The sequence below is a fragment of the Alosa pseudoharengus genome, unplaced genomic scaffold (assembly GCF_046254945.1).
Source record: "Alosa pseudoharengus isolate Yale_2024_CS ecotype anadromous, Long Island Sound unplaced genomic scaffold, YU_APseudo_1.1 YU_APseudo_1.1_scf_12, whole genome shotgun sequence".
NCBI lineage: Eukaryota > Metazoa > Chordata > Actinopteri > Clupeiformes > Clupeidae > Alosa > Alosa pseudoharengus.
In genome coordinates this window covers 37,171,803-37,198,754 of record NW_027468587.1, presented here as the reverse complement: position 1 = coordinate 37,198,754, position 26,952 = coordinate 37,171,803, and the positions used below count along the sequence as shown (strand labels likewise).

General features: G+C 40.8%; 1 protein-coding gene across 2 annotated transcripts; it reads right to left on the bottom strand.

Annotated features, from left to right (window-relative positions):
- Positions 1–494: 494 nt before the first annotated feature.
- Positions 495–26,690, bottom strand: LOC143119579 (uncharacterized). 2 transcript variants are annotated; one of them, XM_076281188.1, is made up of 10 exons: positions 26,090–26,690; positions 19,012–19,164; positions 18,709–18,827; positions 18,490–18,593; positions 17,779–17,846; positions 16,053–16,199; positions 15,815–15,905; positions 14,710–14,858; positions 12,201–12,342; positions 495–1,492 (listed from the first exon to the last, which is right to left on the bottom strand). In XM_076281188.1, the coding sequence occupies exons 1-10, from the start codon at positions 26,310–26,312 to the stop codon at positions 1,330–1,332; spliced, it is 1,359 nt and encodes a 452-aa protein (XP_076137303.1). In that variant the 5' UTR covers positions 26,313–26,690; the 3' UTR covers positions 495–1,329. The 2 variants fall into 2 exon arrangements, with proteins under 2 accessions (XP_076137303.1, XP_076137302.1); XM_076281187.1 differs by having other exon boundaries at positions 18,979–19,164; positions 26,090–26,689.
- Positions 26,691–26,952: the final 262 nt, after the last annotated feature.

The following is a 26,952-nucleotide window of genomic DNA, read 5'->3' as shown; positions in this document are numbered from 1 at the left end:
GCTTATTTAACAGTGTAGCCTCATTGATAAGGTAGGCTAATGTCGGGAAATATGCCACCTTGTGACACTGTAATGGGAAGTAAACATTTTAAGTAGCCTGGGAAAACGAACTTCTGGCATATTTGAGATTTGCTCTGCAGGTCAGGTATGGCCAAGAGCCCATTCAAGCCCATTTCCAATTTTCCAAAATCCAGGCTCTAACAACCTATTTGAATCGGGCGCCTGTTGTCTGATCACTTATTCTGCGTGGCCTAAATGCACTTAAACTATAGGCTATGCTTCAAACCATGCATTCCCAGGTTGTTAAAGTATATAAAATAATATATAAAATACTGTACATAATGTACAATATTGCACTAGTGTTCCTAGTCCTATCGCTGCACTATCAGGACAAACCAGCATATATTTCATTCATTCAGCTCACCTACAGTATGATGTTCAGTGTATCCTAAAAGCCTTATTCTGAAACAGAAAGAGCAAATAAAGCTGTGACATGTTTTAAAGATATTTTTTAATGTTTAAGGGTGACAGTTTTGGCAACTGTATTTATCATGCTGCATATATTTCTAGTTGCTTCAATAACAATAATATTAATAACATGAATTTTATTGTGCCCTTCATGAAACCCAAGGACCCTTCCTAATTACATAGCAAAGATTGCAGCGTAAGTAAAGGTAGCTTTGCTACTATATGCTGAGGTGAACAGGTGGGTTTTAGGTCTGATTTGAGTCCAGATATGTGGCAGAGAGGCTCACGGCTTGAAGGGTGTTTCTGTTTTCTTGGTTATGGTGTTTTGTGGACATATGTTATATGTGACTTGAAGGAAAGGGTGAAGTCCTGGATATAAGACTTAAAAAGATGGACATATAGAGCAGCCATCAACAATCAGCAGCAGATCTCAAACCTTTCTGAACAACGCCTTGGAGGCCACAACCATGAGCTCAGTTGAGTTTGAGGAAATGAGATGACATCCAGAGTTTTATTTCATATAAGTAAGTGACTGCCAGGGGGATGACTGGAGTGGAGAGATAAAGATGTGTGTCATCAGCATTGCATTCGAAAGTTGGATGATCTAATCGGTGGAGCATGTAGATGAGGTCCAAGGATGGGTCCAAGCACAGAGCCTTGTGCCATGGCATGGCTGCCTAAGGCCAGAGTGGAACTGGAGGCTCTGATGGTGACAAACTATATCCGGTAGGAGAGGTATGGGTGGAACCAGGACATAAGAGTGGTTGGAGAGGCAGTTGAGAATGATGGTGTAATAGTGATGTGGTAGACAGTCCATTTACAACAGTCAAATCCCCAAGACTTTCCATTTTCCCTTTAAATTCACGAGAAGAGGCTCCGAAGCTGGTTAAGGAAATGTTCTTCTTTACTTCTGTGACTATGATAGCGGGTGTTGAGATAGTCCCAGGCTGAACGCTTGCAGTAGTTGAAGAAATGCTCTTCAGCCTTCTTGAGTGTGCTGTTTAGGTCAAGAGTCCCCTGCAAACTGAGAAAATAGGGGTTGTCACATAAACAGGTTGCTGAATATTTACTGATCCCAGTCCAATAAATGTTATTATTTGGTACCTCAATGCAGTACAAAAACTGGCCCCCCTCAACAGCTGGGTTTCTATTTGCATATTCTATATATATATATATATATATATTCTATTCATATCCATGGAAAGTTGGCTAAAGAAAATGCAGATCTGCACATTTCTATCCACTAGAATGTGAGTTGTGTGTTATATGACATTCCCCCAAACAAGAGAAAAGTTCTGATCAGCTGTGGGATGAAGGTGCATGGTAGTCAGGGCAACATCCAGAAACGCATGAATGTAACAAATGCCAATAGGCCTCAGGGATGTGATTGGCGATTTATCTATCAGCGCAATGCTACAGCAGGCTATTTCCACTAAATATTCAGCTCAATATTATGTGCAAGACTGATGTTTACTAAGCATGCCAAAGCTTTGATCTCTTAGCACAGTCACCATAACGTTATGTTTTCTCATGGTGAGATGGCATCCCGAAATATGTTTTAGATGACATGGGGCGCAAGGTTCACAGAGGTGAACAGCTGGACAAACGCGAAATAACAAGGTGTTAACTAAACAATTTAATAGGCCTAAGGTAGACGGGCTTTGTGGTTAAAACTATGACAACCAGTAACGTTAGGCTAATCTGTCACAGCTAACTTTAAGCACAGCTTACTGTACACACAGAGAAATGAAAATTCAATATCAGCATCACAAGATTCATTATCGGAAAATCCTGATGCGAACCCGATGCAAAGCCAAAACGAGAAAAAAACAACTTCATAAATGATGTCTTTTTAAATCAATTTGTTGACCTTTACCGTTTACGGAAGCATATTGCTACCACACTAAATTAAATAAAAAGGCTCAGTATCATGTAATTATGTGAAGTTTCTTGTTATAACAATATCTTTTTCACGTTTTAACAAGATATTTATCACATTATTACATGAAATTATCACATTATTTCAAGATAATGATATTTTCATGTTACTGTATAATGTGAAAATATCATGTTATTTCAAGATATGATATTTACACATTTTTACAAGATATTTATCATATTATTACATGAAATTATCACGTTATTTCAAGATAATGAAACTAAACGAATCGAGAGGCAAGAATAGGCTATGGTTCGTTTACACGACTCAATCAAATTCTATTTTAATCTCGGTTTAAGACATTGTGAGATTCACGTTATTGAACACGGTGGATTGTTATATAGCCTATGCGAACACTCAAGCATTGTCCAGAATATTCTGCACCTGTGTGCAGTAGCCGAGCAGAGTGGCAATCGGGAGAGTCAGAAGGATTCCCGGTGGGGCCGGGCTGATTACTGTTGTGTGATCTCAAAAAGCGCATGCTATTGCTGTTTGAATATTTTCTTTACTGTGCTCTCCAGCAGCCTGCACTGTGCGACTGCAGAGCTTCACTTCTTACTCCCCGCGTCCCTTCCCCACAGTTCTGGAAATGACTGCGATGACCTGATATGCAGGCTGCCAAGCCAAAGCGCCCTATACATTCACCAACAAGATTCGCATATTTATCAAAGCCCTTTCTCCCTCTTGCGTCAAGTTAGCGAAAGTTGTATTTATTGTGTTGATGAGAAGATAAAGCAGAACTATCAGGCTATTCAGCGGCTCTTTGCTGGCACACACATCTCTCTTCGCTGCTCCTCAGTCAGCTGGGAAGAGACCACACACACGTAGCCTACACACACATACACACATGCACAAAAACAAACACTCATCAAGCAACACTGTGTAATAGCAGTCAGGGTGCAGGGTCCCCTCTACACACACACACACACACACACACAAACACACAAATACAGGTACATTCCCTCCACACACACCCAATTACCCCCCCCCCCCCCCCCCTCCACACACACACACACACACATCCTGGGAAATTAGCCACATTGTTTTTCTAAAACTGATAGTTCCAGTCCTTCATCGTGATTGGTTGAATCACGTTTGATGCCGTTGTAAAATCCAGCATAAACATACACCTTGACCGCATTTCATTTTATATTACTGCGCTACCACAACAAAGTTGCTTGGCAACCATTCAGATAGAGGAAATATATTTATTGGCGGAAGAATGATAATTTAGGAATAACTCGTTATCTAGTTGTTGTACCTTTACTTTATGAAACTGTGCCAGGTAGTAACAGTGTGCCAGTTGTACCTTTACTTTATGAAACTGTGCCAAGTAGTAACAGTTTTAGAAAAGCAATAAGCCACTCGAGGCCGTAGGTTACACTGATTCTACAACAGCTAAGTGCGTCGTGCCTAAATAAAGCCTCTTTGGGCTTTATTTTTGGTAAAAACAGTTTAGCGTACATATCGGAGGAGGAGGTGATCATATTTTAGACCATGTCTACACAAACATAGCTGATGCCTACAAAGCCGCTCCCCTCCCCCACCTAGGACACTCAGATCATCTCTCATTGTTTCTACTGCCCAAGTATTCAGCACTCATCAAACGTGTGAAACCAACAATAAGAACAGTCAGAGTCAGAGTGTGGTCAGAGGGAGCTGACTCGGCACTTCAGCAGCGTTTTGAAAACACTGACTGGAGAGTGTTCGAAACTCAGGCCACCCATGACTTCCACACGGACATTGATTCATATGCCTCTGCCGTTTTGGACTGTATCAACTCCGACATCAACAGTGTTACCACCCTCAAACGGATTACGACTTTCCCTAATCAGAAGCCATGGATGAACAGTGAGGTCAGACTCCTGCTGAAGGCACGAGACATCACAATCAGATCTGGTGATGCTCAAGCCTATAGCTCATCCAGGGCTAATCTGAAAAGGGGCATCAAAAAGGCCAAGCACAACCACAAGATAAAGATTGAGGATAATTTCAAGAACAACTCTGACCCCCGACGCATGTGGCATCCAGGACATCACAGATTACAAAACTACTAACTCCACCCCCCCTGTCACGACACCTCCTTGCCTGATGAGCTGAACCACTTCTATAGCCGCTTTGATAGGGACAACAAGGAGGTGGCCATCAAGGCTGTGGTCTCTGCAGATCACCAGCCCCTCACTCTCCACCACCGATGTGTGTGCAGCACTGAGCAGGACTAATGCACGTAAAGCTGCTGGTCCTGATGGTATCCCCGGACGCGTACTCAGGGCCTGGGCAGTGCAGCTGACTGAGGTTTGGACTGACATATTTAACCTGTCACTAGCCCAGGCAGTTGTCCCCGTGTGCTTTAAAACCACCTCCATCGTGCCAGTGCCAAAACACTCCACTGCAACAAGCCTTAATGATTTCCATCCAGTTGCACTCACCCCCATCATCATGAAGCACTTTGAGAGGCTGGTCCTGGTCCATCTCAAGACCTGCTTACCACCCTCACTGGACCCCTTCCAATTCGCCTACCGTCAGAACAGGAGCACAAAGGATGCCATCTCTAAGGCACTTTCCTCTGCCCTGTCCCACCTTGACAATAGCAACACCTATGCCTCCATCGTGCCAGTGCCAAAACACTCCACTGCAACAAGCCTTAATGATTTCCATCCAGTTGCACTCACCCCCATCATCATGAAGCACTTTGAGAGGCTGGTCCTGGTCCATCTCAAGACCTGCTTACCACCCTCACTGGACCCCTTCCAATTCGCCTACCGTCAGAACAGGAGCACAAAGGATGCCATCTCTAAGGCACTTTCCTCTGCCCTGTCCCACCTTGACAATAGCAACACCTATGTAAGAATGCTGTTCATTGACTTTAGTTCAGCATTCAACACCATCATCACCTCCAAACTGATCACCAAACTCAGTGAACTGGGCATCAATACCTCTCTCTGTAACTGGATTCTGGACTTCCTAACCAACAGACCTCAGTCTGTTAAGTTAGATAATCACACATCCTCAACCATCACCCTGAACACCGGCGTACCACAGGGATGTGTGCTGAGCCCTTTCCTTTACTCCTTCTTCACCCACGACTGCACACCTGGTTCACCATTGTCAAGTTTGCAGACGACACTACGGTGATTGGTCTCATCAGCAACAACGATGAGATGGCCTACAGGGAGGAGGTCCAGCACCTAACATCGTGGTGCACTGATAACAACCTGGCTCTCAACACCAAGAAGACCAAATAGCTCATTGTGGACTTCAGGAAGTCTAAAGCTAGCACACACACACCCATTCTCATCAACGGGACTGAGGTGGAGCCTGTCACCAGCTTCAAGTTTCTGGGTGTCCACATCTTTGAGGACCTTTCCTGGACCCTCAACACCTCTACCCTGATCAAAGGCTCACCAGCATCTCTTCTTTCTGTCTCCTCAGATCCTGGTGAACTTCTACCGCTGCACCATCGAGAGCATCCTCACCAACTGTGTCACAGTTTGGTATGACAACTGCTCTGCCCACAACCGGAAAGCACTGCAAAAGGTGGTGTAAACTGGCCAATGCATCACCGGTTCCTCACTCCTCTCCATCGATGCCATCCAGGGCAAGCGATGCTTGCGTAAGGCACGCAGCATCATCAAAGACTGTTCTCACCCCAACCACAGACTGTTCTCCCCACTCCCCTCTGGGAGGCGTTACAGGTCTCTCTGCATCCGAACTAGCAGGTTCAGAGGAAGCTTCTTTCCTGTGGCTGTCACCCTACTGAACTCTAGCTCTGCATCCCGGTGACATCCAACAAACTAGCCCCCATCACCTCCCGCCCCCGCCTGATGCCTCCTTGCCTGTGCCTGTTGAGGTGTCCACGACCATGGCAACCTTGACAGGGACAACAAGGAGGCGGACATCCCCCAGCCCCCCCATAGTGTCTATTCATTTACAAATGTACATACTATAAAATTACACTTAGACTTAGACATTACATAGCCATATTCTGCTGCTCTTCATCCTGCACATACACTTATTCTTAATACTATTATAATGTTACTGTTTCTGTTTCTGCACTACAATGGTACTGTTATCACACTGCACATAGCTGTACATATCTGTCTATATGGTTCATACTAAATATCCATATTTATTCAGTTTTTCTGTAACATATTCTGTAACACAATACACTGCATATATCTACATTGTTCTTACTACTTCTATATTGGTACTGCCACTACCTGTACATTGCACATATCTGTACATGTTGTTCATACATTGTTCATGTTACATAGCCATATTCATTTTGCTCTTATAAGGTAACTGCTAATTGATAATATTTAACACGGCAAATATTTATATTTAATTTATACTACTCTAAATCACCTTCTGCAAAACAACTGTATACCGGGGACTCCAATGGAATGGGAGGGCTATGGTCCCGAAGAGAGGTGCTGGGTCCCGGCTCGGCACATTTTTGACCGGACTCTCATTACGGACTTCCTTCACCAACACCCCATTCCACCCAAGGGGACGCCTGGAGGCGTCTGTAAGCGGGGGGGTATTGTCAGTACTGAGGGACTCTGGCCGTCCTGCTGGACTGTTTTTTGTATTGTCTGACATCTTATGTTTTGATGCCATGTGCCTTTGTTGTGGCCTGAATCCCACCTCCAACTTGCCACTCCCTGTTTTTTACCGCCACTTTCTGCCCACACCTGTGCTGTTCATCAGTCTGCTTATTATCTGTATTGATTTCTCCTGTCCCTTGTTTGTCCTCCCCCAATGATTTGTCTCTGTCTAGACCACCTAGTATTTAAAGTTCAGTTTATTTTCTGTTCTTTGTCTGGTTGTAACTGATTTTGGTGAGGATAACTCTGTGTCTGTCAAAGTTGTAGTTCTTGTCTTCTGTGGATATTCTGCCTGGATCTTTTTTGATTTTCTGTTTTTGGATACTCTGCCTGTTTTTGCCTGAACTTTTGTGTTTTTGCCTGTGTTTTGGATACTCAGCCTGTATCTTTTGTGCTTTGCCCTTTTTGGAACTTTTCGTGTTTGGACTGTATCTCTTGTGCTTTGCTCTGTTGCTGTTTGGCTGCAACAATAAAACTGAACTACGAAAGTTTCTGGTCTACATTTGGGTCCTTGCCTGCAAGTCCTAACACATGAAACGAATGAAACAGGCACGAGGGATATTGTACAACACTGACAGCTAATATTTGTCACTAGCAACCTACATCTGTCCTCTGTCAAATACAGTTGCATATTTAGCTCTGAACAAAACTGTTCAGGAGTTATTGGAGCAGAAGTCGAACATGGGTTGTTTCATGAAACAAATTAAACAGGTACAGGGGACGAAAGAAACATAAAGTTTAAGCTATGTACACTTCCCACAACTTCAGTATTTGACAACAAATGAATGGTAGCCTACTTCAAATAGGTGTTATGTTAGATAGATTGCTGCTGGGCTGTCTTGGTTAATGTCTGTGAACAACTCATTGCCATCATTGTGAAGCGCGTATCTCGCTGTTGTGGAAATACCATGCATTTCTATGCCATTTATATTCCTAGAACAATACCCAATTCTCTTTTTCAGAATGAGTAATTATAACAGACGAGTAGCCCTGTGGACACGCAATATTGTTGGAAAATTGAGATGTGTGAAACACTATTTGACTCAAATGGTAATCAGAAATAATTTGTTATAAAAAAAATAGACTAAAATGTTTTTACTAAAACTGACTAAGACTAAGATACCTTTAGTTTTCTTTTGACTAAAACTAGACTAAAATGATGAGACTGTCGACTAAAACTTGACTAACAAAAATTATATTTGAATGACTAAATATGACAGACTAAAAAGGACATTTCGTCACAAGACTAAGACTAAGACTAAATTAAAAATAGGTGACAAAATTAACACTACAGTGGGCGATCTAGCCCTACTTGTCTTGTGAACTCCAAAGAGCTCCGCGATCTTCCTCACCTTAAGCCCATAGGAGAGGTAACCCTCTATTTCCTCCAGTAGTATATCCACAGAAGGTCTCCCCACCCTATTCGCCTTATGCTGCTTTCGAGATGTCATGTAAATCCGCCGCCCGAGTTGCTCTGACGCGTAAACGTGACGTAATTGCCACTTATAGTTCTCCAAATGCGTCTTTGGGCATTTGCTACAGGACGAGTTGGAAAGAACATGGACGCCACCAGTGCAGCAGCTGCCATGCTAATGCTGGACGTTTTCCTAGAACATGAGAACAAGCTCATAGCTCATCTAAACAAGCTCCTGGAGCTCCAGAAAGAGGCGACAGAAGTAGGAAATAGAATACGAAAACGGTACGTTCACATTTCAGTATGTTTGGTCGTGTACAGACTTGTTTGCAAATGCATTTTTAACTCGAAGGCTAGCAACTAGCTACCAGTGTGCTAAAAACAATAGCGACGTGACTGTTGTCTGTGAGTGTTGATCTGCTTCTAGTATTCTATGCAACGCATATCTTCTAACATCTTTAGAAGAAAATGCATTTTAGAAGCTGGATGTGAAGAACACCGTCTTGGATGTCCAAAAGAGTAAGATGAAAACGACTAAGAAGTGGTGTTCTAGCAAAGTTTTGGCAAAACCAAAGACAAAGTTAAATATATAGTTAAATATATGCTTCTATCAACATTGTGTTGGTTGTATTATGTATATGACGTGTCTTGCTGACACTATTCCTGTGTTTTGTAATAAAAGTGTTAAACCTTACATTTTATGTTTCTTTATTTATAAATCAGTATAATGAGGGGGACATGGAAAGGCTTGTGCCGCACAGTAATCACATTGTAGAACCATATAAAGCCATTCCAATGAATGTGTATGAAAATGTCACATTCCAGACTCAAAATGGGCCATTTCAGCCATTTGCACCTGTTATTTTTAAAAGGCATAAGCACTTAAGTCTGTGTGTGCATCAGAAAAGGTCACATTCCAGACTCAATGGGCCATAGAGTGGCAGTGTCATGTCACTCTTATGTAGATACATACCATTAAGAAATCCTTCCAGCTTCATCACACCTACTTACAATTAATGTTTCTGTCATTATAGACCAGTCTATTTAATGGGGGGAAATGGAAAGTTCACATTCCAGACTCAATGGGCCATACAGTGGCATTGTCATGGCACTCTTATGTAGATACATACCATTATGAAATCCTTGGCCACAACTTTGCACTGACATGGTTCACACTATCTGCGGGTGTGATGGCTCATATGATTTATGGGTGTGATAAAAATGCAAGGTATCCTTTGCATGACTGCAGTGAGGTGCCTTTGTAACTAAACATACTTGGGTGACATATAAACACTCAGGCTTGGATAAGTTACACAATATGTGTTTATTTTGAATAAAAAAGTTACAACAATAACAAAAGTGCAAAATAAGATTACAACACAAAAGGTTAATTTAAGTTAAAAAATAGTACCAAATGTATCAAATGTTACAAAAAAAGTAAAAAGTCAAAAAATAGTCAAAAAATCTTCACAAATCTTCCCGCCTCACTGCTTCTCCACCATCCTGCTGAACAACTGGATGAGGGCACTTCTATCTTCCCTCATCGCCCTCATCTCAGTCCTCATCTCCGCCAGGGTCTGTTCATGGCTCTGTGCAAGCCTCTGAGCAGCAGTCAGCAGAATCAGACCTCTCGAGGTAGGCCAAGAGGCCATCCTCGAGCCTCTGCCGCTTCGGCGCCCTCGGGGTGCCAGAGGGTCTGGTGGGGACGCGAGCTGGAGTGCGCCTGGCTGAGGGTGAAGCTGGAGATGGAGAAGAGGAGCTGGTGGACTGCACTGGAGAGGGAGCTCTGCCAGAGGGTGTGGTGGGGTCACGAACTGGTGTTCGCCTGGCTGATGGTGAAGCTGGAGAAGAGGATGGTGAAGATGGAGAAGAGGAGCTGGTGGACTGCACTGGAGAGGGAGCCGATGAGGGATTCGAGTGTGGTGCGCTGGACCGCCTCAGAGCCTCAGGAAAATAAACAATACATGTTACAGATATTGTAACAGATATAGTATTCCTATACTTATAGGAATACTATTGTATTTTGGGACATACTATAGAAGTACTATAAAACTACTATAGTGGCTTACATTTCAGTACTATTTTGCCTATTTCATTTTTCAACAAGTGCAGTCGCGTTTTTCTCGAGCCACCAGGGGCAGTGGCAGGCTAGTTGTTGTTATTGTTAGCAACGTAGCCTTTTAGCAAACCAGTTCGAAAACAAAACGTTACATTGTATTGCACGCACAGCAAAACCGTGTAATGCATACATTGGTGACCGGACTGAAGCAGCAATGTAAATAGGTGTGTACGAGCATTTAAAATCGACATTAAAACGACCAACGTAGTACACATACAAAGACAATACATATCAACTTACCATGAAATGTGGGCGCAGCCATCTTTGTTTATCTCTGTTGTGCGAGTCGTACGTTCTTCTTTGGGGGCGTGTCTTCCCAAAATGCCGCAAGAAAGCTGGGTAATTTACACTTTCCAACCCGGGCGGCGGATTTACGAGACAAATAAAAAGCAGCATTATTCACCCGGCGGCCATTACGAGGCTAAAGGGTACACTTGCCATTACACCACAGTCCAGCAGATGGTGGTGGTAATGCACTCCGTTTGCAAACTGCTAAAAAAAACTCACTGAAGTAGAAGAACAGGCCAGTGAACCCTTCTTCTTTTTCGGTGAGCTTTTTTTTTGGGTAACACGTAAACACGGAAGTGACGTAGCCTAGTTCCCGCCTTGACAAGTGACTTGACAGATTGCAATGCGTTTGGCAGATCAAATTGCCATTTGAATTTTGCAACACAAAGCGTGGCAAAGTGCAATGCAATCACGGGGGGCGCTATTTCTTTTCCATTTGAATAAAATGCCTCAAAGCGATGGCAAAACATTTTGCCCAAAATAATCCAAAATGTTTTCAGGCTGGCATTGTCAGTTTTGCCAAATATGTTTTCAAAATGCAATCCTACATTGCACTTTGAATATTAAATTGCAAAATGAATTGACAGTTAAATGATGAAACTGAATATTGAAAATTGAAATGCAAAATGAATTTCCATTTGAATTTAGAGACTGAAGTACCATGGCAAAATGGAATGCAATCCAATCCATGTTTATTCTATTTTTTAACCAACATTATTCAAATTGATTTTAGGATTGCATTGTCACTTTGCAGATTAAAATACAATTTGTTGGAAATTATTGCAATTTGCAATATTAAATTGCATAATGAATTGGCAATTGCATAATGTAATGTCTTTTTGAATTGCATATTGCAGATTGCATTCTCATTTGAATTAAGCTACACATATGCTTCCATACTTAAGGGGAGCTGTCAACAGGCTACTTGCCAAAACGGAAAAATAAACTCCACATGATATGACTAATTTATTTGTTACCGTTTCATCTTGGCTTTTGCTGAGAAACAATTAGTTCTTTGAACTTGAATCAAACATTCTTTAGAACACAGCTGATCAACCGTCTGCTTTCACTTTTGAATCAAGTTCCATTGCAAGGAGTGACCGGACTACTTGGGGAGTGATATAAAAGACATCAATTAGAAGCACACCCATTTTCCTTGACAGCGGTCTGTTAGCAATTGGTCTGTTATCGATAAATATCAGACCTCCGAACATTGGGAAGGCCCATTCAAGTGAATGGAGCATTCTGCAGCATTATGAAGAGCCGAATAATAATAAGTAAATAATGAGAATAAGTTAACTTCAGTGTAACATAGTATAATACATGTTAAAACACAACCACACACAAGCACAAACAACTGCATACCTGTTGGTAAACTGGATGAGCTGCACATCATTTCTGCAGTTCAGTAATATGTCCCTGTTGTCCAGTATGATGGTAGCACAGATGAAGAGTTCAAATGTGTATTCTGTGTTGATAACTTGTGGCTCCACGCTTGGGTTGTCTTCTACAGAAATAAAATAGCCATTTAATTAACAATAATAAATCAGTCATAGCCACCACCATCCGCTGCAGCAGTTCTACTTGTAGAGAGCAAGCATATCCTGTCTATGCTGAGAAGAGTATTAACATGTGAAAAAATGGTACATTTTTAACAGGTAGAAATGTACGTCAAACTTGTGATTAATGTCTTTGTGAAAAATGGAACTTCCAGCCCACATCCACACAGGATGGTGATGACAAGGACACACTGAAGTTGGGTGGTAATGGGGTTAAGACACAGCAAACAGCAAATGTGGATTGTAGAGAAAAGTGCAGATTTACAGTGCTATAAAATACGTAATCCGGCACACTGCCAACAAAAAAAGACTTCCCAAAAAAAAATAAAAATAATAACCAACGGGTTTTTCAAAGTACTAACAAAATTCTCAAATCCAACAATTCTCCGTATATAACCTCTCAGCAAGCTGATACACTCCAGACTCCCACCCTGAGGGCAAAAATCCCTCGCTTTAGATAAAACCATCCTCTAGTTGGTAGATACCAATATAACTAGTAACTTTTCTATACAATGCTTTATCACACATTGCATATAGATCACCAACATACATGGAGCATAATTCAACATATATTTCATATTTGACAATAATAAAATATTTATAATTAAATAATAATTACACTGCAATACAGACACTTTATATTGAGGCAATAGCTTCCCCGACTCAAATCAACACTTTCCCATCCCAATAAACTAAACAGGGAATAAACTAGCCATTGCTGAGGGGCTCATGTTCATCGTGGAAACAAAGAGTTGCGGGACTAGGAAGTGAAAGTAAGCGCTATCAGAGCCTGTCTACTTATTAGACATCCTCTGTCGCTATCAGTGTATTGTCAGAGCCCGTCTACAGGCATTGTTGATGTTTGCGCGCAAAATGTATGGACTAACAGAGTGGAATGGGTTATGGAGCAGAATCAACTGGTACTGCCCCGGTCGCTATGATGTTTGCAGATGATTGATGAGTAACTTAAAGTTCTGTAAATAACGATTGCGCATGAATCAATCACAACGCGGTTGCCGGCACGTCTGGTTCACATATACAGGCAGGCGATGTGAACTAAAATCAAACGTAATTTGCTCAATATAGGCCTATCAGAAATAATAGCTCCGATGTAACATAACTTGTATAGTGTACTTACTTAGTGGATCCATCTGGTCCCTCTGGTATGGATAGCCGCCGCCTGTGTGGTATTGACTACAGGGAGCTTCTAGCTCTCTCTCTCTCTCATAGCCCTTTCACGGGAGCTCCCGCTGCTCTTCGTTGGTATTCCGACTCAAAAAGATAAGGACGTCCAATAAGGGTTCATCCTCGATGTCTTCAAATTCGTTCAAATAACCTGCCATCTCTTAAGTCTCCTGTTGCGTTCAGTGCTTCTCTTTTGCACAGTCCTTCTGCAACAACGTTTCACCCGAGATTCACTTCACATCCCAGAGTTCTGTTTAACCAAGGCGCCTGCCTGTATGTGAACCAGACGTCAACGGTAATGTGTTTCTTTTTAATAAACTGCCTGTACACTTACAAAGTTCTCAATGCTTCGGTTTACATGTAGAGACCCTCATTATGCTACTGTGTAAGTGTGGTGCTATTTTGAGCCTTGTTAGTGGTATAGAAATAGCGATTTCTTTCTACTGTACGTGTGCCCCGAAGGCTAGCGTTAAACGCTAATAAGCGGTTTGCAATAAAACTGGTCACATTCGACTAGCATGAAAACAAATCCCAGCGAACGGTCGAAATCGGTACACATGTGTTATTAACCCCTAGGTTCATTTTGCGCCGGAATTGTCCTTTAAAGGAACCATATGTAAGATTGTGGCCAAAACTGGTACTGCAATCACTTTCAAAATACTGAAGAGCGGTGTATCCCCTCCCCCTCCCCCCTGACTCAAGGTTGCCAACCCTGATGGCGAAACACTACTGACTTCGTGATTAGTAGATAGGTGGAGGGTGGCGCATCAGGCCAAAACACAACATGACATGACAAAACACAACATCAACATCAGTTGAGGGCTGCAACTTCACTTTTTAAATGACAATATCCTGGCCGGACTACTGTTGTCAGTGATATAAGTATTTGAAATTAACATGATTTCTTAATGTTTAGTGACATATCAGGGCCATTTTATGATTAATTGAAATATTTTTCTTACATACGGTTCCTTTAAATGTTGCAAGGAATATCTGGCGAGTTGGGGAAAAGGAGGGGCTACCTTTTCACAGTCTTAAATGTAACTACATGGACTACTATAACTCTGCCATTAATCATGATTTAAATATTTGAATTAATTGGCAGCTCTACTTCAAATTTAGAGTCTTACCTGTGGTCTGATTTTGAACAAGCCGTTCTTGATAACGAGCCCGCTCCACCTGTTGGGAAATGAGCTCAAGGTGATCACATCGCAGGACCTCAAAAAGACGGAGTGCCTCACAATGCTCAAATTCCCGCTGAAAGCCCAGCAACAACCATCTACAGGAGAGGGAGAGAACACTTGTCAAGTCTAGTCAAGTCAGTTTTATTTTTAAAGTGCATTTAACATGCACAGAGTGCAACCCAAAGCGCTCCACAAACAAGACACAATAACAAAAAGACAAGTAAGTTGTGAGTAACTGTATTGTATACATATATATAATGTATTGATATTTATTTCTTCCTGTGTTAATATCGACTATTTAATCGATAATAAATAGTCTCTTCCTATGTAATGGTCAACACTTGCACATCTTGACTGTTTAACTTAAAGGAACCATATGTAAGAAATGTATTTCAGTTAATCATAAAATGGCCCTGATATGTCACTAGACATTAAGAAATCATGTTCATTTCAAGTACTTATATCACTGACAACAGTAGTCCGGCCAGGATATTGTCATTTAAAAAGTGAAGTTGCAGCCCTCAAATGATGTTGATGTTGTGTTTTGTCATGTCATGTTGTGTTTTGGCCTGATGCGCCACCCTCCACTTATCTACTAATCAGGAAGTCAGTGGTGTTTCGGCATCCAGGTTGGCAACCTCGAGTCAGGGGGAGGGGGAGGGGATACACCGCTGTACAGTAATTTGAAAGTGATTGCAGTACCAGTTTTGGCCACAATCTTACATATGGTTCCTTTAAAATGAGCCACACCCTGGTCTAACTGGTGCCTCAGAATTTCTTCTATCAAACAATCTAGACAAACAATCAATCATCTGCAACATGGTGCCCAAAAACACACACAATAATTATAACAACCATGTCAAAGGTAGTGATAATAAACAATTCACAATGGCCTAGCTAGACAGCTAAAAGGGAGTTAAAGGCTAACTGGTGTAACCCACTTCCCACTTGGTGTTCTGTTCAGCTATGTGCTCTTGGGCTTCCAATAAAAAGCTTTCCCATATCCATTTGATTGAAGACTTAAAGTTGAGAAAGAGAAGAGAGACAATACCTATGACAAAAGGTGAATCGGTCCATGTTGTCTGTGACAAGATGAGCATGGAGTAGAGGATCCAATTCTTTTAACAAGGCTGCTTCCAGTTCTGAGGGGCATCACATGATGAAAAAATAGCCTATAACCACATGCTGCAATATAACAAAATGTAAAACAATCTGAAGAATCTGAATACTTTCTGAATATATAGTTCGTATTAATAACTGATGACACTGCAGTGTAAGATGAGACACACCAATCTTACGGTGTAGACCGTCAGCATGAAAGTCTTTCGAAAAATTCTCCATGTAGCACGAGAAGCTCCAGAAGGTTTCCACTTCAGAGTCCAACACCACAAGGAACCGGCTACATAGGTCATTCATACCCTGGGCATAGCTCACGTCTGGAGCACACACAATCACAAAGAAATCCAATTAATACATTGAACATAATAATTTTCAGTGATAAAATGATTTAGGAACAACCAAATGATTACGTAACCACTGAGATCTACCTAAGCAGGAGAGAAAGTTTATTTTTAGATAGTGCTGAATCAGATCATAATCAGATCCTGAACTCGTACCAATTATGAAAGACATGCCTCTTATTGTAAATGCATGCCTCTTTTAGTAAATGTGAAAGAAATTTGAGAGACATACTGGTCCATGCAGATTTTGCGTGATATAAGCCTAGCAGACCAGCATCATCGCGGAGACTCCTATGCCCAGGGGCGCCTGCAGGAATTAATGCTATGGTGTACGCACACCCATCACCCCCCCCCAAAAAAAAAAAAAAAAAGTGCATACATAGCATAACAACATCCACATGCAATAATGCAACAACAACGTCTACAATTACCTATTCATTTGGGCAACTTTATACATCCCTATACAGGCTAAAGCTACCTTTAGTTGTGTTATAGCTACTGTAACGTCTGGCTTTAAACAGCTGTAATGCAGTCGTTCTGACAAGCACACCAATTGCTTAGCCAACCTCGTTCTTGCCCATCTTGAATAGCTCCTCTAGCTTTGCTGCCTCCATCCTTTCTGTTTTCGTTGTTTAAACTTGTGATATCCATGATGAGTATTGAGTTAGTGAATTAGCTCAACATTGTGTGCTGATAACCATATAGAAAGCCGAGTAGAAAACAAGTAGCCTATGCGTGCCTGCGTGCGTATTCTCTCCTGCTCAAACATGTGTGCGCGTTAATTTTGTGTTCACTAACTTTACTTAATAGAAAATTGTAAATAGCCGGATGGCATGCAACTAATGGGATACTGTGCATAGTTGGAAAGGTATGGTAGGCCAATATGGTGTGAATATACACACACACAAGGTATATTTTCTCTCGTTGTTGAGTGATGGTACGCACAGTGCGTACGGACGTACACCTGCAGGCGCGCCTGCCTATGCCCATTATCAAATGGCAACTACTGTTGTGGCATTACACAGTACAATAACCCACAAAGCGAGCACTTTTCACCAACCTCACAATAATAAATAATTTCCAATTAAAAGTGTCATCACTTGCGACTCACGCTAAGTTGTCCATGTGGGCTAGTAAATGTATGCAAAACTACAAGGCAGTTAAAACAACACTTTAGCGAACACAAAAGCATAATGATTGTTAATATCCCATAGCTGTACACTTTAATGATTTAAAGCACTTCATCATTACACTTTTGTGTCATTGAACAGGTCAGTCGACCACGGACAAAATATGTGAAATGTGTAAATGTGACTCTATGGGAATTTAACATAGGGGTAAGTATACTTATGCCCCCTGTATTTTAAGGAAGAACATTTATTTATTTACGATACATTATTTATTCACAAAGAAAATTGGTGTCCTTAGAGGTTGGATTTTTCCTCATTTTTTAAATTAAGGCATTAAGATCAATTTTAGTCAAGTTCAGCATGTGTACGTACAGGGTATTTACACTTATGAGCACAGCTGTATTTAGTCAACAGAGATCCAGTACCTGGATGAAAAGCAGCATATGTGATGAGAATATCTCGCAACACAAGGAGATTTCCCAGGCCTTCATCCCTGAAAGCAAAAACAACCCGTGACCTCAAAGGAATATGGTCAACCTATCAAAATAGCCCTCTAATGCAATCTAAGAAGCCTGTGCACCTTTATGGCTCTGTTGAGAGAAGTTCCTCATTGATTGAATACATAAAAAATATTCAGGGGAGGCAGCAAGAATAATTGCAAAGTAAATAGATATATATGCACACAATAATAAAATGACAAGAAAGCACCTATTATAAACTGATACATAGCATTAGTGCAAGTGAATCGCTGCTCAATGCAAATCTTGATGAGATGTACTGTGTGTCAAATAGCACTTGTATTTATGATGTTTTTAAATTGTTGATGAACATTGTTGGGGTGGAGGTGGAGAGTAATCTAAGGTGAAATCCAGAAATATGTACAGAAAATCACAATACAAGGCCTTCAAGCCAAGTACTTGGGCCTGAATACAAATTGAATAGCCTCTATCAAAGTTAACTGACAAGATACCTTTCTGTAAAAAAAGCCCAGTTTACAGTAATTGTTAAAGTCCTGTACTGAATTCAAATCCACATTATCGAACACAGGAGACAGACATGCTCAGCATTGTGGAGTGATGTTTACTAACTGCGCGACTGCCTGAAAAGCCCCCAATTTCTAGTTTTGCCCTACTTACAGGTAATAGGTAAGGTCTCTGTCAGTTCTAGGAACGTCCTTATCGATGATTCGGATGGCTTCCTGTAGTTCTGCCACATTAAAGGTAACACGTTGCAATAATACCTGCATTTTACAGAAATTGGAAAGAGCAGAATTCATACACCTTCAACATGAAGAAACATTATTGTCAACATACTACAAGTAATGTTTTAAAAAATATACCATATTCTTTTTTTACCTGAGCTTGAAGCTCTAAAAATGACATCCTCTCACGCACTTCTTCAGGCAGCTGAGAAGCCTCATTTTGGATTTGTATCTGCCGTTGGTGAAAAAACTTCACTGCAGCTACCAACTCAGCTATTTGTTACAGAATCGAAAGAGGATAATATAAACAAACATATAGGAGTGATATATACACATTTCACATTTGTCTGCACAAAAAAGTTAATTTGGGATGTGCAATGGTAAAATGATACGATCACTGGAGTAAGAAATAAGCTGTGTGTACCATCTGTACCATTGAGCTGCAAGCACACAGCACCTGGAAAAACATGTTGCCATTTTTTCTTCATGACCTGATAGCGAGCAACCATTTGCTCCTGAATCAGAGGACGCTCCCGAGCTGTGGAGTTGCTGGGGTACATGCCGAATAAAAACTGCCATACTTGTGCCCGCTCTCGGGGCAACACACCACCTGTAGTTAAACAAAAGGCACAAAGCAGATTGTATCTTTTGAAGGCAGTTCAGCCAGGACCACTTCAGTCAAAGGGAATATTTTACTTCAACTTGCAATAATTTATATTTGGTAGCATGGCTCTGTACTGGAACACCCCTGCTCGCATACATAAAATGCAGGATTCCCACAGCCTATAAGATTGCAGGATTCCATCAGCCAATCAGAATGCTGAATTTCGACAGCCAATCAGAATGCAGGATTTCAACAGCCAATCAGAATGCTGACTGCTTGTCTGTTTTTGGTTGAGTTGTGGTGATCGGAAAAACCAGTCCATCAAAGAAAACACAAAAATGATCAAAAAATCTTTCACATTCACAGAAGGAAAACTAACACCCTTACTGAACTAAATCCAGAGTATGGTCTCTGATATGGGTGGAAACAGTTAAATTCTGCATCAAGTCAAACATAACAAATAGGCCAAGGCAATTAGTTCTTTAGAAGTGCTGTTAGGAATGTCAATGCGAATATTAAAATATATTAAAATTGTCCAATAATAAACATAAAAACTTAATTCATCTCAAGTTTTTGAACCAGTCATCTCCCATGCTTGTTTTGGTCTCTGCAATCATGTTTAAAAGTGACTAAGACTTCCGGTAATTTTCCCATTTAAAACTTGTCTTTTCTCAAGTTAGAAAGTGTAATAAGACTAACGGAAAAGGAAACATGGCAATTTTCTAGGCTGATTTGACATGGAACTATACTCTTATTCAGGCGTAATAATCTAGTCACTAACCAATTCAATTGCTGCAGCTCACATAGTTGCTGAACGTATGTTATTTCAGGCTAGTTTGCAACAACATACAAGTTTAACCACAAGTCCTTAGTTGCCACCTAGCTCGCAAACATTCCGATTCACTTTTTGTTTACTGCTAACGTTAGCTAGCGGTTAACGGGCAAAAATAAATAATTTATTGCGTGTCCAAAAGAGTGTTTCATTGGCATCACACACAAGCAATTACAATAAAATAGTACACAATATATATTTATATTGAAATGTTCTTATTGCTTAATCAGAGAAGTCAGAAACTCTGCCATTTCAGTCCATTGGCTGCTGTTATGGAAATGTATTATGTCTCGTGCACGCGCAGAGCGTACGCTCGGCGTCGCCGTCGCTTCGGCGCCGACTCTGAGAGACGGGAGCCGACTGATCAGTCCGACTGCTTTTCTGCCGATGGTAGGCCGTCGGGTTGGTGTGTCCCGGCCCTTAAGCGTGATGCTAGCAGGAGAAATGCTAATGGTCTAAAACGATTCAATGATCTATGCTAGGCTGGAGCTAAAAGTGGTATTGCCAGACTCAGAGAACGGCTGGATGAACTGGAAAAAGGTAAAAATCAATTGTTTAACTCAAGGAGAGGTGGAAAATTAGTGTAATTCCCCAAATGGTGGAATATCCCTTTAAGATGCAATCACTCATAGCTTCTTGTTCATACAGTATATTTATTAATTTCACTTTCTTACAACAGCCTGTCACACCAATAGGCTATGTAGCCTTGACACATACAAGCATAAGCTTAACTTGAGGGGAAAGTGCTAATTCGACTCTCCAAATAAAGAAACCTCCACAAATACAATAACGACTCAAGTTATTTGCACTAGACTGTGTTCCAAATTATTATGCAAATTGGATTTAAGTGTCATAAACATTTATTTTTCAATTAAACTCATTGATGGTATTGTGTCTCAGGGTCTTTAGATCATTGAAATCAATCTCAGACACCTGTGATAATTAGTTTGCCAGGTGAGCCCAATCAAAGGAAAACTACTTAAAGGAGAATTCCGGTGTGATATTGACCTAAAGTGTGTTGAAACATGATACCAAGTGTGAACGCATGTCTCATAGCTCATCTCGGCTTGTCCCCTGCACTCAGAAATCTGGCGCTAGTCAGCCGATGCTACCAACAGTTTTTCGATGGGGGTGCCTCGGGCATCGGCCTAGCCATGCAAATAAATCACTGTTTTACACCATTTATGAGGCTCAAAGTACTCCATACTTCATTGGTAGACTTCTAAGGGCCTTGACATTTAAAATGAGACATTGAGAACTTTGAAAAAGTACTGGTAGTTTATTTACAAGACGATTTATACAGACAGTACCTTCAGGAAGTTTACCATTCACCGCCATCTTGAATTTAGTCATGATAAGTCGAGCGACGAGTACAAATGAACAGGTATGATAAGGGATCAGATTCCAAAAATAATTCTGTGGAAATGCATGGATTCCAGGTGCTGCTACAGGAAGCAACTGGAATCCATGCATTTCCACAGAAATATTTTTGGTACATTGTCATTATCATTTGCGCAAAGTGCTAGCCACGGAGCGGTTCCAGTCTGTGTGCACCTACGCAAGGGCAGCCATGTGAAACCACGGGGTATGGAAAAAGATTGCAAGGCCAAGGCACCTGTGGTTTAGAAGAGATACCGCACACTGTCCATTCACATGCAAATATTTTTAGAATATAGAACACAACGTTTCGGTCTCAGACCTTCATCAGCCAAGGCACCTCACAAGATCATTTTTTCTTTTTCTTTCCCTTTTTTCCTTTATCTCTTTCCAATATTATATAATTTAGAATAGCTTATAGTGCCTCTCCTTTTTATGTACTCTATTATTCCATAGAAACGCTTTACTTGTGTTCTGATTCTTATTTCAATGTGAAATATATGTTTATGTGTTAATAACCTAGCATTTGGCTGTGAAATTCTGCAGCTCATCATAATGAAACCAATGCTTAAAACAACTTTTGCAACCTCTGTTCTTAGATAACCCTAAATTAACCCTTAGAAGCCGATTGACGCAAAGTGCGTCAAAAAACACACCCTTTCTTCTCTGTTGCATTGCTCCGGAACTGTTCATCGCAGCGAGATGAAACCTTTATTGCATGACAGAGCAGAAGTGGGGCTTTCCAACGAGACTACACACTTGTCTGTACGATCAAGTATGAAAATTTTTAAAAATCATGAAATTAAATCAAATTGCATCATATTTACAGTCTATACTTCTCTGCGTTCACCTGCACACCCATTACTCTCGTTTGAATTACTTGCGAACCCATGATCGCATCGATATGGCAAGCATATCAGATGAAAGAGGGGGCACAGGGCTATCCATTGGTACCATGTTTATCGATCCTTCTGGCTTATAAAACCAGACGAAGTGACTGCAAAATAATAACGTCATGTACACAAACCAACGCTGCACACCCATTACTCTCGTTTGAAATACTCGCGGACCCGTGATCGCATAGATATGCCACGTATGTCAGATGAAAGAGGAGACTCAGAGCTATCATTTGATACCAAGTACATCCTTCTGGGTTATAAAACAGACGAAGTGACAGCAAAATAATAACTTCATATAGCTGGACTTACCACCACGTTTTTGTCTGTTCTTGTGGCAAAGCATGTTTATAATCCAATGCTAGCATGTGTTTCTCTATGGCAAAGCATGTTCATATTCCGGTTTTGAGATCCTAGCAAATTCCTGCATGGCATCCAATTCAAGGCTCACATTGCATCCCAATTTGTTCAACAAATAAACACCTTTTTTGCCTTTACTTTGTTCATGGCAATGCAGTAAAAAGTTGAGAATTATTATGACTGCATACAGACAGGCACGCAGGCTAACACGCAACCTCGGGTCAAGTCAGGTCAGATCAGTTCGTGTCACAGATATGGAGCGCAGAAAGGTCATTTTTTATCACTAAATAAAAAATGGCATTTATTTCCGTAAATCACACAGCACATATTTCTGTAAATTGCTCAGCCCCAGAGTATCCCTCCAACATGGCAATTATATTGCCCGATTCTGGACAGTCTGCCCTACACACACATGAAATGCATGTAGAGCTGTGAGCTTGCTGTGGTGAGATACATGTCGAAATATAAGAATGTTTATAATACACTTTTTATATTTTAATTCTTTAAAAATCAAAATAAAATCAATGCTAGTATTAATATATGAAATGATCTGATATCTGATATCTGAGATCTGGATAGCCTAAACTCTCCTGAAAAAAACAATATATAATATGTGTGTGTGGCACTTACAATGACCAGAATAAATCCTTATGAATAAAGGTAGTGAAAATGCCCTAAAAACAGCTTAGGGTTCTAAGGGTTAACCTGTTCAATCAAAATGATCTGTGCGTAAGCCACAGTGACAAAAGCCTAGTCATAAAACGGGTTGCATTATGGCAGGGTAAGTCGCGTAGCTGTATTTGTCAGGGGATCCCGGTATGGACGATGAATCCCATGCGCCAACAACCGACATGAAGGACACCTGTTTTGTTCTCAATGGAACAAGTCCAGGGGCGCGTTTCCCAAATCCATAGTTGCTAACTAAGTTCGCAACTTTGTTTGCAATGCAATTTCCCATTGCCAACCAACTAATCTGCTGACAGGTTAGCAGATTTTGTAAAACGCACCCCAGACCGAATTTCGCAACCTCAAATTTTGTGGGTGGGGTTAAATTTGGGCTGGCTTCTGTCGTGGAAAAACTGGTCCACTTCCAAAATCCAACTAGCAATTTATCACTTAACTATTACCAATTAGCACTCTGGGACAAGGCGTCCGAAGGAGACAATACAGACAGGAGATCTCTGAAGACTGTTGAATCTTTATTCACCGTATTGCAGTGATAATCCAGCCTAAACAATGTTCAGACCAGGTGTCAAGCAATAGGGTGAGGTGAGATGTCAGATGGCGGCCCCCGATTAGATCTGAAATCAAAATGGCTGCGGCCTATCTTTTATACTTCTTAACCTTGAAGTTGGGCCCTCTCGTCTCCCTCGAAAGACACCTGTTGGCCTATCAGCATCCACCAAGGTTACGGATATTGGTGGGACCCCTTGTCATATCATGCATAAAAATTATATGCAAAACTGTCTGATTCTGTTTTTTTCCAGTTGGGTGTAACAGGGCCATTACCTCATCCTCTCGCTCTTGACCGTCTAGGCCCAGTGTCACTGTGCACTCATTCACCCCACTCTTTGACACCTGGCCTGGTCTGCTTAAGATGTGTACAGGCCTTGAAGTCTCATAATAATTGCAGTAATATCAAAGTTTACAAAAACCATACATGCATCCTTTAAATCACAGAAATCCACCACACTTCCATGCTAGGTGAAATAGGTTGTCATAGCCTATATGAATTTTTAAAATGATAAACCACAACTTGGCTGGATTGAGGAGCCAACTTTGACAACCAGTTTTAGGGAACACATTAATACACAAGTAATAGTCTACTTGTATGTATTAGTGCTAAATAAGGTCTATAGCCTATTAAGCATCATTACCCATTTATTAGTTCTTTATTAAACAACTTCTTATTCTTACTGAATAAGTGATTTTTAGTTTCATGTCTAGTTGGTCTTAATCTTAAGTTATTGATGTATGGATACATAATAATTGTCTTATTGTTATTATTCGGTCACTATAAGTCACATATTCAAAGAGTGTATTAGGAGTCTATAAACTCTATATTTTGATCCATGCTATATAAGTAGACATAAATCTAGACCAACTAGTTAAACAGATAACAGACAAACAAATCTCATTTTTCATGCATGATCTTCGTAGATTCCTAAATCCGCCTTGCATCCCTTCCTCCTTTCAATTATGTTTTTTTTTAAGGAAGGGGCTTTGATGTCAGAAACATAAGATAATTGCTTAGTTGTGTTTTTATATTATATACTTTAATTACTCTTTCTGCTGTTAAAGAATGTGTTTGTGTTGTATGTATGCTGCTGAGACCTTGAATTTCCCCTGGGGATCAATAAAGTATCTATCTATCTATCTATCTATCTATCTATCTGAGAAAATTGACAAATACTTGAAATCCAACTCACTTCAGAATTCACAAAAAGGTGGTTTATGATGGTGTGTATGGGCTGTGTGGATGATGATTTTTACAAGATGTGTATTGTGTGAGCAAGCATTCAGTGAGCCAGGGTTTGTGGATGGTGCTGTACTTCGATTGGGTGTGAATGGTGAAGCAGATCCTGTCTTGCATGTGGAAATTTTGTGAATTTTGTAAATACTGTATGATGATGAGTGAGGCTTAGATTACACATTGTATAAGTATATATACTCTTTTGATCCCGTGAGGGAAATTTGGTCTCTGCATTTATCCCAATCCGTGAATTAGTGAAACACACTCAGTACACAGTGAACACACAGTGAGGTGAAGCTCACACTAATCCCGGCGCAGTGAGCTGCCTGCAACAACAGCGGCGCTCGGGGAGCAGTGAGGGGTTAGGTGCCTTGCTCGGCAACCCTCCGGTTACAAGTCCGAAGTGCTAACCAGTAGGCCATGGCTGCCCCTATGTTGTGCATTGTTGTGCAAATTTAGGTATGTGTGGCATTTACATAAGCAATATAGTAAGTAGGCCTGTAATACTCAACATTTCTTTTAGTTAATATAATTTCTGAAACATGTAACTTAGACTATTGATAGTAATGTTGACTATCGCTGCTGTCGGGTAGAAACCCAATAGGTTTAAATCCATTTAATTTTCAGGAAATTGAAAAAAAAAACATTGATTTTTACAAAAGAATCCAGCACTGCGTCATCAAATAATAATTAAAAAAATTATATTTGGAGATAGGCCTACGAGGCAGCGCTATGTTGATGTTATTTAAAGACATATAGATAGGAATAGGCTACTGTGAGGATTGGCCACTTGCGCCTCAAGCATAGGCCTATACCCTGGAGAAAATGTGGCCCAACAAATTACCACGACTTTATTTGACTTGGCTAAAAATGACTTCGCCTACTGGATAGACTATGCCTGTAACAAGGTCTGAGTGAGTGAAAAACTTGGGCAACTTAAATGTGATCTCTATACAACTGAAACAATACTATTATAAAACCATTTTTTCTTACCGTTTTTAAAAATGGACTTCCGCAGCCTAGATTCGTCAACACGGCCATCTGGATCCATTATACCAGGTAGTGGTATGGATTGAAGTGATGGCACAGGTAAAATGACGGAGGCACATCGTCGTAGACGCCTTCTCTGATTGTGACCAGGGTCATTCATCGATAACACTACCGTTTTATCCCTGAAAGTAGTGTTAATTACTTCAACACAGCAGCAAATAGTCATCGAATAGGCTACGCAATTAGCCTACTGGCATTAAGTACGCAATTAACAAAATGGTCGGCACAATAATAAAACAAATAAGTTCCTTGGCTAGCTTTTACATAAAAAAAGTAAATTGTTGTCGCTAAAAATGGGAATGAGATTGCTGGATATGAAGGACTAACGCCCTTGAATTCTGGTAAAGTTAGCTGACATGCATGCTGTCTACATAAAAAAAGCATTTGAAGTCCTCACAAAACTTATCTCGTTTTAGCTCTTTCCACTTCGTTAGTCCTGGCTTCTTCGACTGCACGCTCATGTCATGTGACAGTCTCAGCAATGTTTTCTGCCTCGGTTTTAAAGCGGATTCTCTGTGCTCCCTGAATGCCTGCTTTCAACAGACATGCCCTTAGGTCTGGTCTGAAGTGTCTCAGAGAGTTTGTGTTTGTAGAACTATCCTTACAATTACCCTAATGTAGCCTAGTCCTAATCTGTCCCAAACAACAATGTAGCCTTATTTATTCTGGAGTGGGGTTGACATAAGTGAAGTCACTGAATGCTGGATGATTTTTTCTATAAATCCATTAATACCTGTGACTAGCTTGTAGACCTATTGTCTGTAGCCTAATTGTGACCAACTATATGAGAAAATCAAAAAAGTATT

Excerpts from the sequence above, each read along its gene's own strand:
- LOC143119579 (XM_076281187.1), bottom strand. The coding sequence starts at position 26,312 with ATGACTATTTGCTGCTGTGTTGAAGTAATTAACACTACTTTCAGGGAT. Across the intron at positions 19,165-26,089 it reads GAAGTCCATTTTTAAAAACG|GTGGTGTGTTGCCCCGAGAG; the intron begins GTAAGAAAAAAT and ends GTTTAACTACAG. Across the intron at positions 14,859-15,814 it reads CGATTCACCTTTTGTCATAG|ATGGTTGTTGCTGGGCTTTC; the intron begins GTATTGTCTCTC and ends CCTCTCCTGTAG.